The 18,243-nt window shown below is 31.8% G+C and overlaps 1 protein-coding gene across 2 annotated transcripts in view; it reads left to right on the forward strand.

Annotated features, from left to right (window-relative positions):
• Positions 1 to 18,243, forward strand: part of LOC106458487 (irregular chiasm C-roughest protein-like) — a 134,343-nt gene that overhangs the window by 106,896 nt on the left and 9,204 nt on the right. The window contains exons 5-12 of one of the 2 annotated variants that reach the window (XM_022384715.1): positions 541 to 748; positions 4,610 to 4,724; positions 8,471 to 8,613; positions 10,000 to 10,254; positions 13,407 to 13,528; positions 14,575 to 14,749; positions 16,252 to 16,272; positions 16,958 to 17,068. In XM_022384715.1, the coding sequence (XP_022240423.1) occupies positions 541 to 748; positions 4,610 to 4,724; positions 8,471 to 8,613; positions 10,000 to 10,254; positions 13,407 to 13,528; positions 14,575 to 14,749; positions 16,252 to 16,272; positions 16,958 to 17,068 (1,150 nt within the window). The remainder of the gene's footprint in view (positions 1 to 540; positions 749 to 4,609; positions 4,725 to 8,470; positions 8,614 to 9,999; positions 10,255 to 13,406; positions 13,529 to 14,574; positions 14,750 to 16,251; positions 16,273 to 16,957; positions 17,069 to 18,243) is intronic. The other variant, XM_022384716.1, reaches the window with a different exon arrangement.

Raw genomic sequence — 18,243 nt, forward strand, 5'->3', positions numbered from 1 at the left:
AATGGTTTTCAATGTGACTCGCAATTTATGAAATACCCTGAAACAGACACACACATAGAGCCCTAGTTAATTTGGTAAACAAAGTTTATTTCACTATTTTTAAGTGTTTTCAACAAATCATATCTAACGTTGTTCTGTTTCAACAATACACCATTGTTATCAAAAAGTTAGAATGTAAAAATCTAACGAAAAATCTGGTTAAAAACACATTTTACAAATTAGCTATATGATAAATATACGATGAGTATTAACGTAATTAAGTTTTTATTTCTATGTATTCAAGCGTGAACAATAATATCTTCAATCGAGGGGCATATTTATTCCAACATATTTAATTTAGCAAATGCTCTTATTCTTGAAAGGCATAAATTATTAACCAGATATTCTTCATACTTAAGCGCATGTAACGGTAGTCATTCTGACTTTCCAAATAACCAATCATTCGCTATATGTGAAATCACATTGAGATTTTGTAATATTGAAATATGTGTGTTGTTTCCCTGGAAAAACATAGTGTTGCAGATTTTGTTTTCTTTCCAGCTCTCGTGGCTTGATGGGGAAGGAGACGTAGTAGCCAGTGATACAGAATACGAAACACGTGTGCTTAGTGACGCGAAACGAGCCAACGCCATCCTGAAATGGGAACTGACACCAACACGGAAACACCACATGAAAAATTTCACCTGTCGGTCTGAAAATCCAGCCTTAAAACAACCAGCCTTTGCTACTATAAGACTGGAAGTGAAATGCAAGTAGAAGTTATATACACATATAATACTATATATATATATATATATATTCCTGAAAAATATTTTGTGTAAGCTTAATACAATGATTACACATAAAAAAGTTTTAAATGATGTTCAACTCACATTCAAGTTGAAATAATCGACTTGGACGCGAAATAATTTAATGTGTTATTAATTCCTTGAAAACCATAATGTGTATTGTTGTTTTGTGTAAGGGATTTCCAAAAGTAATGGTGAATAATTACTGAATTAATCGAACCGTTGAAATACTGGAAAAATCTATGCTGCATCAGAATGGTCATAAAATGTTCACGGGTAACGAAATCAGGAGAACATGAATTTGTTGCAAAGGTTAAACATATAATGTCTATATAATTCATAATATGTTTTATAGAATATTATATAAAATATATTTTATTGTTTTTTATGAAGCACAGCTAAATCTAGACAACTCTAGACAGTATGTATCGAAGTGTTACTAGTTTTATACTGTAATTATAACTTTTTGTTGTTGTACTAATACCATGATTATGTTTATTGCTTTGTTTCTTTAATATCAGAAGCTGTCTGTGAATGATAAAACCGTTCAGTTAGAGTATGCGTTTTTAAATAATGTTTCAGTACCTTTTAACAAACACGATAAACTGGACTGTGGTACAAAAGTAAATTCTATATAACATGATCCCCATGTCAAACATAATACATATAACGCTTGATAACATGGGAATTGCCTTTATGATGAATTATTTTGATACACTGTTTTTTTATTACAAGTTTGTCAAACATGACGTAACTAGCCTATGGTAAAGTGAAAACCGCACATATGATATTTTCCCCCGTATCCCGTTTTTTTACCGATTGACTAAATATAACATAACGAGCCTCAGATAATTTTTTTGTATTGTACAGATACTATACATCTTAAATAAATTAGACACTTTTCTTAAAAATAGAAATGTTAAATAAGAAATGTTAAAATACTTGTTACTGAAGTTGCATTTCACAATACTTAGTGAAGATGGAACAAATGATTAGAAAAAAGAAGTGAAAATAACTTTTCATTCTTTGTAAACAAAATTGATAGATTAAGAGAAATGGGTTTCCAAAATATAGTACAAAATCTGCTTATTCTTCTAAGCAATGCTATGGTTAATGAAGCAAAATATGTAGCAAAACTAAGAATGGTTTCAACGAAAGGTGGTTCTTAGTTACATATTGATTCAATATACCGATAGATAAAGGATTGAATTCCTTTGGCCTAGATGTGTTTTTATTTAATTATTAGTCTTCACGTTGACCCCTAACGGCATAAATTTGATACATTCAAGATAGAAATTATGTTATTCTTTTAATTAATAACCGAAATGTAATTTGGGGTAATGGTTAATTTGTTTTTGATTAAATGTTCTATTGAGACATGAAACATGAATTCAAAATTATCTTCTGATATTTGATTTTTTTATTTATATCTTTTTATCAAATATTTTAGAATTTGAGATACATACAGTATACGTAAAGAATGTTTTCTCTTTATTAATATTTTAATTAAAGAATTATATTGAGTATGCTTGAATTTCAAGCGCTTTCGGATGAATTTCCATGCAATGCAGTGACAAAGTTAACAGTTCTGATACTTAAGTTTATTTCTGGGCGGATTGCTCTTTTGTTGAAACTGTTTAAACTACTAAATAAAAATGCAATGTTTACCCCCTCCAAAAAAAGGACAAACACCAAATAGCATAGTTTTAAAGAGTGAATTAACTATTAAACATGCATTATCTACAAATGTGTCTCAGTTAAACAATACGCACTTGGGACTGACTAGATTCCTCTGTCATTTCAGTTTCAGTTTCTTGAAGAGACTTGTAGGACAAACTATTTACTCACATTTAATACACTTCATATTTCTTATTAACGATGTACTGTCCACTATTGAAGATACTACACTGTAATAATAGAATAACCCTCTAACGAATAATTGGTTTTACGTTCATTTTCGTAAATTTATAATGTTTTTACCTGATTGTAGGTTAATAATTTATCACATCCACAACTGTGATAAACAGTATCAAAATAACTACGAGACTTCAGAAGATAATATATTAAATTAACTAAATAATTAAATATATTTTGAAATCTCTTGTTTTTTCTTATTGTTTATCATATCATGTGTACTTATGTTTCCTTATTATTATGCCCCCCAGTGGCACAGCGCTATGTCTTACAACGCTAGAAACAGGGTTGCGATACTCGTGGTGGGCAGAGCACAGATAACCAATTGTGTAGCTTTGTGCATAATTACAAACAAACAAACTTTATTATTATATTGGTAAATCAATGATGAACGTTTACCAGTTGGTTGCAAAGAAGATAATAGAGCCTGATTTTGTTTGGCGTTCTGGTTTTCGTATATGTACTGCTTTTATTTATATAACCACATACTAGTTGGTTGATATGCTACTTCATAAATATATAGATAACTGTATTTTTTGTGCATTTAAATAAAACTTCACTGGCTGCAAACTATCTTTTTGAATCAGTAACATATTGATTTGTGATGCTTCAAAATTTATAATATTACAATGAATAAATGTCATTTTATATTGTATTTACTTTAAATATAGCTAATCACAGAAATAAACAGACAATTGTGTTTTTTAAAGGCAAGCAGATAAAGAAATAACTTAATTTCAGTACATTATTTTTAGCTAAACGAAACTAAAATAAAATATAACGTGAAAGTGAACTGTTTGAAAAAAAAACCGTAAATATTACGCTAAGAACTAATAAAGTAATTAAACTTTAGAAGCAAGGTTGTACTAAAGAAAGAACTTCCGTAAGGAACATGAAAATTTGTTCAGTTAGTTTAATGACGCGATAGCACATTCATTACGAGTTATATCAATATAAAAAGATTCAGCGTGTGTGTGTGTGTGTCACGTAAGTCCTCTTAAACCGCTGGTCGCACCAACTTCCAAACAATGCCTAACAAATCGTCTCGATCCCGAGGCTTGCACAAAAGTAAAATATTTTACTTCATCTCTTGGAGAACCCGGATTTTTCCAGAAAACTCCTTCTCGTAAATTGCTGAATTCACCAACTTCTAAATGGTACCAAAGGAGCCGTCTCGGCCCCGAGGTTTGAACAAAAATAAAACTTTTCATACAACCCCTTAATTAACCCGGGTATTTAGCGAAAACACTTTTACGGGTTTTCCCCTAAAGCGTACCTCAAATCTGGCATCGGTTTTCATTAGAGCACGTAAATAAGTAGCCTACAAATTATTGTTCGTAACTTGGTTAAATAAATTAAAGTTGCATTATAGTGGCCCTGTAAATGTGGGGCATAGGCCCATGCGTTCGCTAGTAGTCTTATCATCTCCAGAAGATAGGACATTTTTATGATAGCAGTATGTTAATTTTTTAGCCAAAAATACGATAGAGCAAACTATATATATATAGTCAGCATATTATACTGATTGTATTGAATACATAGCTTTAAAAAAAAACTCTAATTACTTTATAACGTTTATCTTAGTCCCAACATCTCGAGTTGAAAATTGTGAAACATAATTCAATCCTAGAATAGAGAAATCATTCATTTTTATAACACTCCAATAATACTTTAGTCATGGCACGTCATGCCTATTTCTCGAATATTTATGCACTGCACATCAAGGTAACTACATCCTCTGTAATAGTAGTACAAACAATTCGGTAATGCACAAGATACATTTTTATTACGTTTAAAAGTTGTTGTTTTTTCTATGTCAAATAGCAAAATCATAATTTAAAAATAGCATATATATATATATACTCCTTCTTTAACTAATCAATAGCGCCACATCATTTAAATTACAGATGCTCCAGAAGTGAACCTTACAGCTCTTAATAGAAACCTTGTAGAATATGATGATGTTCAACTATACTGTGAAGTCGAGGCCAACCCTATGGATGTCATTTATAAATGGTACAGGTACGCTAAAATGCAATTGTATTTATTATTGACAACCTTTTCACATTTTGGAAAATAAAATAAATGGTAGCAATCTTAAGGCTCGATTACAGTTATTCAACAAGTCTATTTCAGAAATTGTTTTAATTCCTTATGATAATATATATTATTATTTCAGCCTAGACAAAGTAATTATTCCATTATAACGTAATTAGAAACAAAATCCTATTAATCTAAATTGTAACTTGGAAACGCAAGTCCTTAACAAAATTGGTTAGACAGTAATGCCAAAATTATCTATGCAATTTTATAAACTTTAATTTCATGTATTTAGTTTATCTTACTGTGATTTTCGCATATTATTTATTGAAAATAATTAAGCAATAAAGTTGGTTGCCATATTTCTTATTTTAAGTAAACAAAATATTTATTTTAACATTACATCTTACAATTCTGAAGCTAACTAACAGTTTATGGAGTAATCAAAGCAAAGTTATTGCTTTTGGGATCAGTTGTTTGAGGACAGATAAGGAAGGTAAACGTAGATAGCCTTACTTAATGTAGCATGAACCTTTTTAAAGTGATAGGCATGTAAATAATTTTAATTGATTTTCTTTACTTTTTGCAACACATATTTTAAAATCATATATATATCACGAGGCTGTAAAAATTAGTTTTAAAACGTTATTTTCACTAATCTCCATATTTTTACTTAGAATCATGTACTGAACCTTTGATTTGTTACTATCTCATTTTTGTATGGTACCCATAGTTTGTTAACATGTGTAAAAAGCAATTCATTAATTTAAAGGTTGTAGCTAGCGTGGATGTTTCTTAGCTTACGCTTCTAGAACCTCTTCAGTTTAAAGTTGAATTTGATAATGACTAGACAACAAAGCGAGATCATTGAAACGTAACTGGCTCATCTTTCACTTTAGGTAGATTTATCTTCACCCTTCTTTTCAGAAATATTGCCATGCTGAACATGTCGTCACAGGAAGAATAACAGCTTCAAAATAGTTCTTATGTTACAATAGAAGACTCCATTTGTTGCAACCAAGCTTCAAGTGTTTTCAATGGCTTTCCACTGTCAGATTGCTCTTCTCTATAGTGTTTTCAAAAATTGACTTCTGGTTTCAATCTGTTCAACTTTTCAGACAAGTCTCGCTCATACACATATACGCAATGAAGTATCTGATAATTAGTGAAAAATCTAAAAATGCAGATGTAAGCTCTTGAAGATTGGAAATATGCTATTGATGTGGTATACCACAGCAAATTTTCAGTTCTATTGTAAAATAGTCTAAAACTTATATATAAACGCGTAATCTCTTTGTGGGTTAGACGATTTGAGGTTTAGCTTTCTTATATGGCGCAGCATCTAATGATTTTATCATTTGCGTTTTCAAGTCTGTAATGTACATTATTGAAGATCACACCAAACTTCTCTGTGAGTAGAGTCGTGAAGGTTTTCACCCTTCTGTAGGAATAGAAGAAACTGATTGGTAAATATAGTAGTTGAGGAGATAGCTGCATCTTTCACTGACACAGGAAAGTAAAATAATTATAATAAATACGAAAGGCCACATAATTAAGCAGAATACAATTCTAAACAAGGTCTTCCTTGAATACATAACATCTGGGATTATTTCGTCAAGTATGATGACCGACTCATGATGCTCTATCGACTTGGTTTCACAAATATACTTTCCTTGAATCAAAACTTGAACCTCTTGGTAGCTTCCTGACTTACTGCAACTTCCATACAACCTGAATTCTAAGGGATTTTAGACAAAATTAAATATTGATAGAGTGTCTAATGTTGTCTGTTGTCCATTATATCTATACAACTCGCAAGACATAAATTATCCACTGAGTGTCAACTTATTCATGTCTACATATCTTATATATATAGGGTTAACTTTAACTCTTCAACTCGATACAACTGTTGTATGTTTTCATTTATAATACTGAAGAATTTCACTACTCTTTATACTCTTTATATGTTTTCTGTATTTACTCTTGATAGCACATAAATATATCGCTTTATGTGATTTATCTAACCTTTGAAGAAGTGCTTAAATGATGTTCGAGCGCCTGATTACCACCATCAACTCTATGTCATGATAAGACTGTAAATTTACATTTAGTTTGAATGTTTAGACCGACTTTTTAGCAAATTTAGACAATTTACTTCCCCTTCATTACAATGCTTCCTACATGCAGTATTTTTCAGACACATAGCAACACTGTTTGCACAAATAGAACAAAGTGCTTTTTATTCCGATAAACTGTCTTATTTAAGTGGTTATTAAGTCGAACTGAGACATCACCCACTTTCTTTTCAAATCGTTTTTTAACCTCTTTCGATTATATGACAGACAGCTTGACGTCTTATCTTATTTAACAAATGTTGAACTCATGTGATGTCATGTTGCTTCTCTTAAAATACTACAAGTGTTCCATTGGACTTAAACAAAGACACGGTTAAAGGCGGTAGCTTTTTTATCCTTGTAACTGTAACTTAATTATGGAAAACGTTGGAACAAATACATCGACATTTTTCTAGGTCGTTTCTCGATTTGTCAGACTACACAGGTACTGTTGATGATGTGAAAGAATAGTTAGTTAATGGAGTCTGCGGATTTTGTTAATTCCTCGTATGCAACGTTATCTGCTAGATATAATATTTCCAGCATAACACTTTCCCACATCTCCAATTCCAGACAAAGTTGGGTTATTTGAGGTAATTTCTTCTGCAGATTCATGTTATATTTGAATTGCAACCAAGTGTGATGACAATATATTTGCAATCGAACTTTGGATGTTGGGATTAGGCTTCTCTTTGAAAACTGTTTAAACATTTCACTAAATAAACCAGTTACACGAATTGCATTTGTTCTACCTTTCTTCCTTACTGTTTTAAGTACTTGTTACATATTTCGAGCACTCAAGATAATTGAATTTATTCTCTTATTTTAGACATTTTCACATTTTACGTAAATAAGTGCAGTCGAGATAGTGATTACCCATGAAACATACCAGTACACTAATTATGTATACCATTCGATTTCGGATTTTAGTACTCTTAGAATTTTCTTGGTTCCTTCAAATGATTACTTGTTGTTGTTTTTTATCACCTAAAGATAATGTTTGAAACGTTGGCAGAACTCGTGTAATAAATCATTGACAAGCTACTTTACTGGCACACCAATGTGTCCTGGGGCACAGTCTCAATGTCGTTTGCGTGTGTGTATATGAACTTAATTTCTCAGTCCACCAGTTCTGTCCATCACACTTATAAAGGAAGAATGAACGAGAAACAAACTGTAGATTACAAAGCGATAGGCCTATTTCAAACTTAAATACAGATTCAAGCTTAATGATTGTTGCTTAAATTCGCGGCTATTTGTTATATGTTTAATGAATTTTATAATATTATTTAACAGTGACAAAACATATACATAGAAGGCTCTGCTTCCTCCTTCGAATCCATCGCTGTTTGGATGAAATTTAGTAGAATGAAATAATTTGTGTTATTTTAAGTTCGAAATTACTTTGATATCCATACAAACGAAGATTTACAAAGAAAAACACATTAAAACATAGTTTTTATTAATGACTTTTATTTTATTAAAGATTTGTGGTTTCTAGAAGAAATTAAAGTGAAACATTTAAAAATATATATATTATCATAAAAAGATCATAATGTGTTTATTTATTCAATAGATCTTCACATTTCAATAATTGTATATTTTCTGATATAGAAATAACGAAATAATTGTTGGTGATCACACCACTCATCTCCTGATAAACCGACTTGGACGTGAATATAATAAGAACAACATCAGTTGCGAAGTCAGCAATTCGGTTGGCAAGAAAAGATCTACAGTGGTGTTGGATGTGTTATGTGAGTACTTCTCTTTAAGGCAGCAATTATCCTTGAGGCCAGCAATGCATATACTACTAGTGTGTTTGTAGTATTTACAAATATTATACTGATGGAATACATTACTATTTAGTTCCAACTGAAGAAGTGAAATGACATTTCACGGAAATAACTACGAACAACAAGCAACATCTCGATAAATCATATTTTAAGTTTCTTGACGTTCATTAACACTCAATTCCAAGAGTAATGTCAATATTATATTTTACAGATATGTAAAGAAAGTAACAAATCTTTGATAAAATATATCTTATTTACAAAGAGGCGTCGTAACTTGAATATTTTATCTACCTATTCTTTCTCCTTGAATGTTCAGTAATCATATAACAACAAATTGATTTTTAATTTATACTTTTTTAATTTTTCAACAACTTCCCTCAATATAAGTATCATGTATTTTTAACTGTTTTAGCGCAAAGCTGCTCAATAGGTTATCTGTGCTCTGTTCACCAAGAGTAAATCAAATCCTAGACTTAAGTGCTTTAAGTCAGACTTACTTCTGAATTCATTTAACAGCTATTTTGATTCAAAATCACATCATATAGAAATTCGGACAATAATGTTTTTAAAACGACAAAGAAACATTAGGATTTATCATATATCAACCGAAATATAAATGAGATAACAAGTTATTGAATGTTTGTTTGTTTGTTTGTTTTTAATTATGCACAAAGCTACACAAGGGCTATCTGTGCTCTGCCCACCACGAGTATCGAAACCCGGTTTCTAGCGTTGTAAGTCCGCAGACATACCGCTGTGCCACTGGGGGCGTTATTGAATGTACATTTAACATACGAACAACTAAATAGAATTGGTTAGTCAAATAGAACCTAATCTAAGTACATAAATATTTCTGATATTGATACGTAGTGAAGAGTAAACACAAATAGGGGCTTCGTAGCCAGGTCGTATGTTAAATACAAACATCATAATGGCTTTTCGGTCTGGTGATATATATTGTAAAATAAGCAGAATTAGTGTTCGAGTATAATAAACACAATCACGAGTGTCTAAGTTATTATAATAAAGACAAACATTGTTGTAGGTTGTCTAATCTCTTGAAGCATGTTAAAGACAAACATAATCAAAATTTATCAGTCTGATCGTGTACGTTACAGCTGAGTAAACTTTTTATATTCGGATTTCAATGGGCAATCTCTTATAAGCGCATTCCCGTGTTTCTCAGTGTGTAGACGCATTATTAAGATCAACGTAATTGCTCGGTTCTTTGTCTCATCAAAAATAATAAAAACAAATGTGATAGTATAATTTTAGGATGTTCAGGTACATAGCAAACAAATGCTTAATTACATACTAAAAATGCGGTATGTTCTTCGACTTTTATAGATGGCCCCAAGATTAAAGAGTCTATAAGTATTGTAGCAGCAGACTCTGGTGATGAAGTCTCTTTACGCTGTGATGCTGACGGTAACCCCAAACCTGAAATAGCATGGATTCGAGAAGATCTCAATAGAATCATAGGAGTAGGTTCTATACTTGTACTATCCGACGTCACAGCGGAAAAGGTGGGAAAATACACATGCAGAGCAACGGTTGCTGGTTTTCCAGAAACATCAACACATATAATGGTCTATATAAAAGGTAATTTCCATAATAATCTTATCTTGACCTGCTGTTGTACCTATGTTGTTTATGTTTCTTATAAAAGATCTTCAAATAATTTCAGTAAAGTAGAATATTACTATTTAAGGAAATGGAATGATCAATCAAAAGTGACCATTCTTTGTCCAATCAGTTTCAGATCTAATATTCAGATTGCGAGTGAATGCCACACAGATGAAGTATATAGATAAGTTATTAAGTACGAAAAAGAAAAATACGTTTATGAAGAAAATAAAAAACATAATTACAGATACAGAGTGTCTTGAAGCTTTTTTTTACATGATCTGCAACAAAATTAATTTCTTGTTTCTACTTTATTTTAAATTTCATAGTCTGAGAAGTTCTATGTTACATTTTATTCTGTGTTTTCTGGAAAATGAGTCATTTATCGTTTCAATAGCAGTGAATGCTTTATTTATGGTTTAATAATGTAAGAATTATCGAGATTTTTCAAACATCAGAAGGGTATTATTTAACAGCGAATTTATTGACAAAATTATATTATTTCGCATTAATAACAGTTTATAAGGAACTAATTTAAGAAATTTGAAAAGCCTGTTGAATTATTTAAAATATATATTTAGTAAATTATCAAATTCAAATTAAGTACGTTGACTCATCTTCATTTAATATATATATATACTGCTAGAATTTATTACTAAATTAAATGCCCCCATCCCCACCCGGAAGTACATTAGAAGGAAAATATATTAGTAAACAGTATTTGGATTTAATTTCCTTTTGTTGGACGATAATATTCGTTGCCACTATGCAAAATAACGTGATTTTCCACCTTTTGTGAGGAAAGTGAATACTAAATTCATCAATGCCCATTTTTACAATATGCGGATCTTTGCGAGTGCAAATGCAATTTAATGTTTGTTTATATTTGTTCTTTAATAAACAGAGGGATTGACTCCCAAATGTTAGCGTTGTAAGCACTTAATTTAGCGATGAACAACATATAATGAACCATTCCTAATGTTGTATAGATTAGTAGATTTATCAATAGATCGCCGTGAGAATGTCTAGACGCTGTCGTGAATGTTTAGTTACGAATCTTTGACGATGTGGAGAAATACCTGCTAAGCTAGATCCACTGTTGAACGGTTTCACGTTTACTTCACTAACTTGCTAAACTGAATCAGCTGAAAAATGTCTTAATTATAAAATGTGAAACTTTCCTATAGAGCACCATCCAAAAACTGTAGAGAGACATTTGCTCTGATAGACACACTGATAAATGGCTTCACGTTTACCTTACCACTTAACACAGTTAAACCTAATGTACACTACCTAAAAGCTCTCGGGTTATTGAATTTCTTTTCTGATACTAAATACACTGAATCAGCTGGGCAGAACATCGAAGATAGAATGGGGAAATATTCTACAAAGCACAATCTCAAGGAAAACGAGGATTGCAGCAACCTGGAAGAGGTATGTTGGTAATTTGAGGCCGACATCCACCGCTATTAAAGAAACCTAGGATATCTCTACCGCTGATGGTAGATTAAGGTAATAAGTTTCACTTCTAATAGTTTCTGGTACATATATGCCAAAAATACACGGATCCATGACATACATAGTTTTCTTGAACACCTTTTAATGTATTATTGCTGAATGTTCTGTAGGTTCATTTATATATTCTTTCTTATTTAAACACGACATATACTTTTTAGTATAGAAGGTTCTTCAAAATGTATTCATTTTCTGGATAAATATGAAAAAATAAAATTTAGCAAACTAAAAAGCATAAATATTTTACGAAAATACACTGGTTATATACATATTTACATATATTTGCTTATAATTACTTTTAGATCCCTTAACCATGGTCACATACTGTGTTAGATTATAAAGGTCAAAGATGTCGTCTTATTTATAATGATGTTTGATCAACCAATGAATTAAGTAATTTAAGAAGTCTGTTTTATTTTTTCACGTAATTTTTACGTATCTGCGTTTATATTATAAAACCATATGTTCTGAGGGTTAAGTAAGTTGTATTAAATCGATTTTCAATATGAAACTCATTAAATCACGTAACAACTATACCCAATATGAAGTCGCGGTGGAAGGACATGTATCAGAAATACAATTCGACATTGTTTGGCAGTATGTAGTTTGTGTGATGCAACCGAAAAATTGGTAACTTTTGGGAATAACATGCAACAGCCATTTTTATCATAAAAATAATCACACGTTAATATTTTAAGGTCATAAAACTGTGTTGAGATAGGATATTTAGGATTTCTAAGACTGAGGTAATCACTTTAACTTAATGAAATTGAAAACAAGAGAATGTGGATGAACTTGGAACACCAGGACCACCCAGAAAGATACCTTCAACAAACCGTACCTAAACCAAGGTAGGCAAAGTGCAACATCTTGTAACAGGTGAGAATCCATGAACGAAAAGACCAGTGGCAAAAGCGGTACAAATCCCACAAGTAGCAGTATGTAACATAATCACAGAGGAACCCGATCTAGAAAGTGACACAAGTCATGTTATACAAGCTGCTTCCACAACATATCTGCTCAACCGCCATATATCACAAACAGGTGAAGAAACAAACGAGATTCCTGGTATTCCCTCCGAAGACATACAGGACAAATCATCGGATGCAACATCTATAGCTTTCAGTTCGATCAGACTGTTGAAACGAGTGCTGGGGAAACATTACCCTCGTACGCTAGTTAGGTGATGATAAGTTCTGCAGGAAGGATGGGTGGAATTTAGACATGAATGTCTTATATTGCAACCTTTTGCTAAAAACTACGCTGATAGGCTATTGTGAAGACTAGACGTAGAAATATATTGTTTGTAGGAAGAAAAATATGCAACTTATATGTGTATAAACCAAATAAAGTATGATTATTTGTTTTGTTTTTATTACTGTCTGTTCTTGAATTTAAGCAAGCGTTAACATTACAACGCCGTTAGAAATAAATTGCTATTCTCTGATATATTACGCTTAAGTACCGCCATTTTTCACCTCTGCGCGATCTGAAATGTAGTTCATGATACTGGAAGAAAAAGAGATAAAACCCACATAATACTTCAAGCTACGTTTCTCAAAATACTAACTTACTGTGTAGTCTTAAATCCACATTTCTTTCTACTATTTAAGGCCCACCAAAAGTCCAAGGAAGAAGCGTACAGTACGGTCAACTAGGACAAAAAGTTGAGGTAGAATGTGTTATCTACTCGGTGCCAGATCCTGTCCAGATAAAGTGGACCAAGAACTCGCAAGTAAGCATTTTTATATGATTCTCAATCTTCAACACACATGTTAATGGAATAATGCACTTGGAGTAAAACGTATCTCACCTGTTTCCTTATAAAAGAGCTTATTCAGTTAATTAGCTGGATTGTAATAATTTTCTGAATTTTGAAATAAGAAAATAATAATTGAATTTCATTCTTTCCCCATGCATATCGTCTGGTCTCTGTCTCGTTTATAGTTAAATGTTACATTTTGTTTTCACCTTTTAATTATACGATTTGATCACAGCATAATATATTCACATCTAATACGAATGAGTTTGACCATGATAATCAAAGAACATTATTCCTAATGTTAGATAGCCAAAATGTTGTTCCATAAATAACCACTCAGTTAATATCTCGTTCTGATGACAGTAACTGATGGGATGCAGAGGATTGACTTGTGAGCTCCAATTTAGCAGGAACGTGGTGAAGATAAAAGCAGGCATTTGAATGTCTACTTGTGTTCTATAACCACTGTGCTACCAAGCAGTTCGTCCTGAGGAAGGCAGATGTTAGATAAATAAAACATTATCGTGTAAGCACAGTGTTACCAGTGATATTGTTCTGATTAAAATATTAATATGGATGCCAAATCTATGTTCCAACGTTTTATCAGATAACTCTTTCTTTATGTCAAATCACTTGTAACTCGCTACTGCGTAAACAAATACTGAAAAACAACTAAATTGCGTTGTCCTTCAAATAATATATTTCTCGGTAAAACACTTACAAAAAGGGAATCTTTACGCATAGAAGTATGATACTTAAGTCTGATTTCATCGAAGATACGACCATTTGTCCCCAACGAAAAGTAAGTCAAAGCGTTGAATCTGAAATAACAATGAACAATTTTCCCAAGCTAGTAGTAATGTGTTCATTGAACCAATAAGAATTAATTTATATTCACTGTAAATAGTATTGTGCTATGATCATAAACACTCCCCTGACCTTACATTGTTTTTTTTTTTCTCTTTTTATTGTTGTTGTTTATCTCCTTGCACAGTTCGAAATGTTTATTTATTTTCTAGGTGGTCAATATTGACAACTCACATGGTTATGAGATCGTGACTCAACCTTTACCAGCAGGTGCTCGACACCTTCTTATCATACACAATGCTGAAAAGAATGATTTCGGCATGTATAACTGTTCAGTCTGGAATGACTTCGGGCATGATAGTATGTTAATATCTTTAGAACGTCAAGGTTAGAAGTTGTTTATCTTATTTGTGTTTTATTTGAGGAACGTACCATTACTATATCTTTCACAGTTAATTCAACGTATAATTTCATATAGTCATGTTTTCATTTATATTAGAGAAAGTTAGAAATAGAAATATAAACATTGTCTTACTGTCTTTCACAATTTTACAAATCCTTTAATCCACAGTGTAAGGCCAAACTTTAACATATCAAGAAGCTACAATACTCCAAATCTCTCTGCTCTGTTTTAGAAACACAATACTTACGTAGATATTATTGGCGACACATGTACCAAGCACACTAGTTTCTCGCAAAGTTGTTTTTACTTTACATTGTCTGCAAGTCATGGAACATAAAGACGACGGAGTAAAAAATAACTGTAGTACAAGCAAAACTCTTTCGTTAATGTCTTGTTTATAACATTGCAAATTGTACATTAGAGCTACTTGTTTAAATTGTGTGTATTATTTTTTCATTATTCCATTATTTTAATTCTATTTGCTTTGTTTGTTAATCTATTCAAACGAAAATGCGCAATCGTGAGGTTATATAGATCCATAGGCATTAAACTTCATACCGGTTCAATATAAACGATTCTAATGAAAAAACAACAACATCGTAATCTTTGTTTTATATAAATTTTGTTCATATGTCCTGCAGTGTGGAAGTACCACTTAGTTTTTCCACGACGTCTTTGAGGTGATTTTATTAGCAGTCATAATAGCATGCAAGAATGTAAGTTGTGTAATATTATACTTTTCTATAAAGCAAAATGAAATATTTAAAATTAATTTTAATCGACGTAAGAACATCCATCCGTCTGAAAAGGACGTTACTTGAATACTTTACACCCAAGTATTTTTTCTAACGTCCGTTTAAAGGTGAAGACTAACAACTTTCCCTTCCCCTTGTTTCACAATCAGGTTTCACTGACTATACTAATATATTGGTTACAAAAAAAACCTTATTTTTCTCAGTAAACTAATGAAAATAATATATTTGAAATAGTATTTCTATGTCCACGTTACATTTTTTACGAAAACATATAAAAATAGCGTATTTTAAATGCCTTCCACGAATATAAATACAGTAGCGTGTTTTATTATTATTGCTTATGTATGATAAAGAATGAACTGACTTAATTAAAAAAAATAAAAGCGTCCAAGAATCTCTCAGGTCAATATTTATACAATTAATGACTTGTAGAATTAGAAGAGTAAGGAAAACTAAGATAGGTAGGCGATCAATCTTACTAACACTTTATCTACATACATTTACGCTGAAAACTTTTCACTACACAAAAATCATAGGTCTCTACAAGTAAATCCCTTTACTGAAAAAGTAGAAATAGGAAATCTCCTCGCTTTTCGCATAATATTTGACTGATACATTAATCATTTGAACAATCATGCACTAAACCCGGAGTATTAGGGTTTCCATCCTTTTATTATCAAGGAGCGGTATTTTATAGATTTTTGATTGGTAACATATTTTCTTTTTTGGAGGCTTCCGGAGGATTAGTATTGGTAAGTTCAAAGTTCATCTATTAAAACCTCTCTAGCGAAACCATTGTTATTTAAATGATAAAATAAGTGAATTGTGTAGCGTATAGAATTAGCGTTCAATTTTTTATTAATGGGAATTATCAGTGATTTTTGTTACATTGTTTATATTGTGTAAATGACTATAATGACATTGGAAGATATTTTGAAGTTTTCAGTGTATGCTTGTATATGTTGGTGTAAAGAAAAATAGTATAATGGAAAATTTGTTGATATGAATAGTAAATCTAACAAATCTGCTTACTACACAAGTAAACTTCACTCAAGCTCAAGTGTTAGTTGTGCCCAAGCAATATTTGTCACGTTTCATTTCGTTAGGTCCCAATCATTTTACTTTTCTCCGTGTCTGACACAATAAAATAATTTACTAAAGATATCAAAACATATTTATTCTTAATATATTGTGAAATTTTATTAAGATGTTTTCCATTTAAAAGTGGAAAAAACATCGCCTCGAATTCATGTGTTTTACCTGAATGTAAGGAAAGTACAAGTGTTAGATATTATAAAATATCAAGAACATAGTAAAAAGTTAAAAAATCAATGAATAGTAAACACCATAAAACACAAACTAAGTATTAATGTCAGTTGTATGACGATATCTATTATCACGACAGGTGTCTAATGTTTTTACTTTCCTTTTTCATAGAGCACATTCCAACTTTGATCGTCATTGCAGGAGTTATTGGTGGAATATTTTTTGTCGTTTGTATTACTATAATAGTAATATTGTGTCTACGAAGGATAACTCTCTCCAAAGGTAAATTAGATAAATAGAGTGCGAAAGAATATTATCGGTTTTATTGTTCTAATCAAATTATTTAAAATTTACTAATCTAATTTAGAAAAAAATATCTAATGCATCAGCCATAATCATACTGTTTTATGATCCAGTAAAATGATTGGTATGTATTAGGTCGTCAAAAAATTAATGTCGCGTTTGGGAATACTTTCATTAACCATCCCCCAAAAATACATTCATCACATATAATAGTTAAACGAACCACCTAAACGTCACGTTATTGTATTCTATAATGTGTAAAGTTTAGTTTACTCTAATCCCTTATAGTGATGGCACACGACGAAACACACATTCGGCATGTAATATTGTTTGAATACAAAAAGGGAAACAACGCCTCTGTAGCCACAAAGAATATCAAAAAGTTTATAGAAATGTTTTGAACGTTCGTTAGTGTCATCGATGGTTCAGCAAATTTCCTTCAGATGACTTTAGCCTTAAAAACGATGATGGCAGGGGCTGACATGTTGGAATTGATGCTGGTGCTCTGAAAAAGTTTGTTGAGTCTAACCCAAGGCAATACACTCGTGAAATGGTCCTAAAAATGCATGTCTCTCGTGACACAATACATAAACATCTAAAGAATATGGAAAAACTCACTAAAAAGGCGTTTGGGTGCTTCACGAACTCTCTGATGATCATCGTTTCGAACGTGTGAACAGAACGTTGCTTCGTCTCTTCTGGCGCGTAATGCGCGTGAACCATTTTTGGACGGAATTGTCACCGGTGAAAAATGGATTCTCTTTGCGAATATTAAACGTCAAAAACATTGGCTCAGTCCTAGACAAAAGATACTTCCGATCCCAAAACCTGGACTCCATCCGCAGAAAGTGATCTTTGTATTTGGTGGGACATCAAAGGAGTAACTCATTTCGAACTCTTCAGTCCACAGGAAACTTGTCAATGCAGATATTTATAATCAGCAACTAGAACGTTTAAATCAAGCCTTTCATCAGAAACGCCCTTCACTCCACGACAATGCACATCCGTATGTGGCACATTTGACACAACGCAAGATTATGAAGTTCTTCCCCACACACCATATTCTCCAGATATGCACCATCAGATTACCATCTTTTTCGTTCGCAGCAACGCCATCTTAATGGGGAAAACGTTATATAAATGTGGAAGGTGTT

This window comes from Limulus polyphemus, unplaced genomic scaffold (assembly GCF_000517525.1).
Source record: "Limulus polyphemus unplaced genomic scaffold, Limulus_polyphemus-2.1.2 Scaffold472, whole genome shotgun sequence".
Taxonomy (NCBI): Eukaryota; Metazoa; Arthropoda; class Merostomata; order Xiphosura; family Limulidae; genus Limulus; species Limulus polyphemus.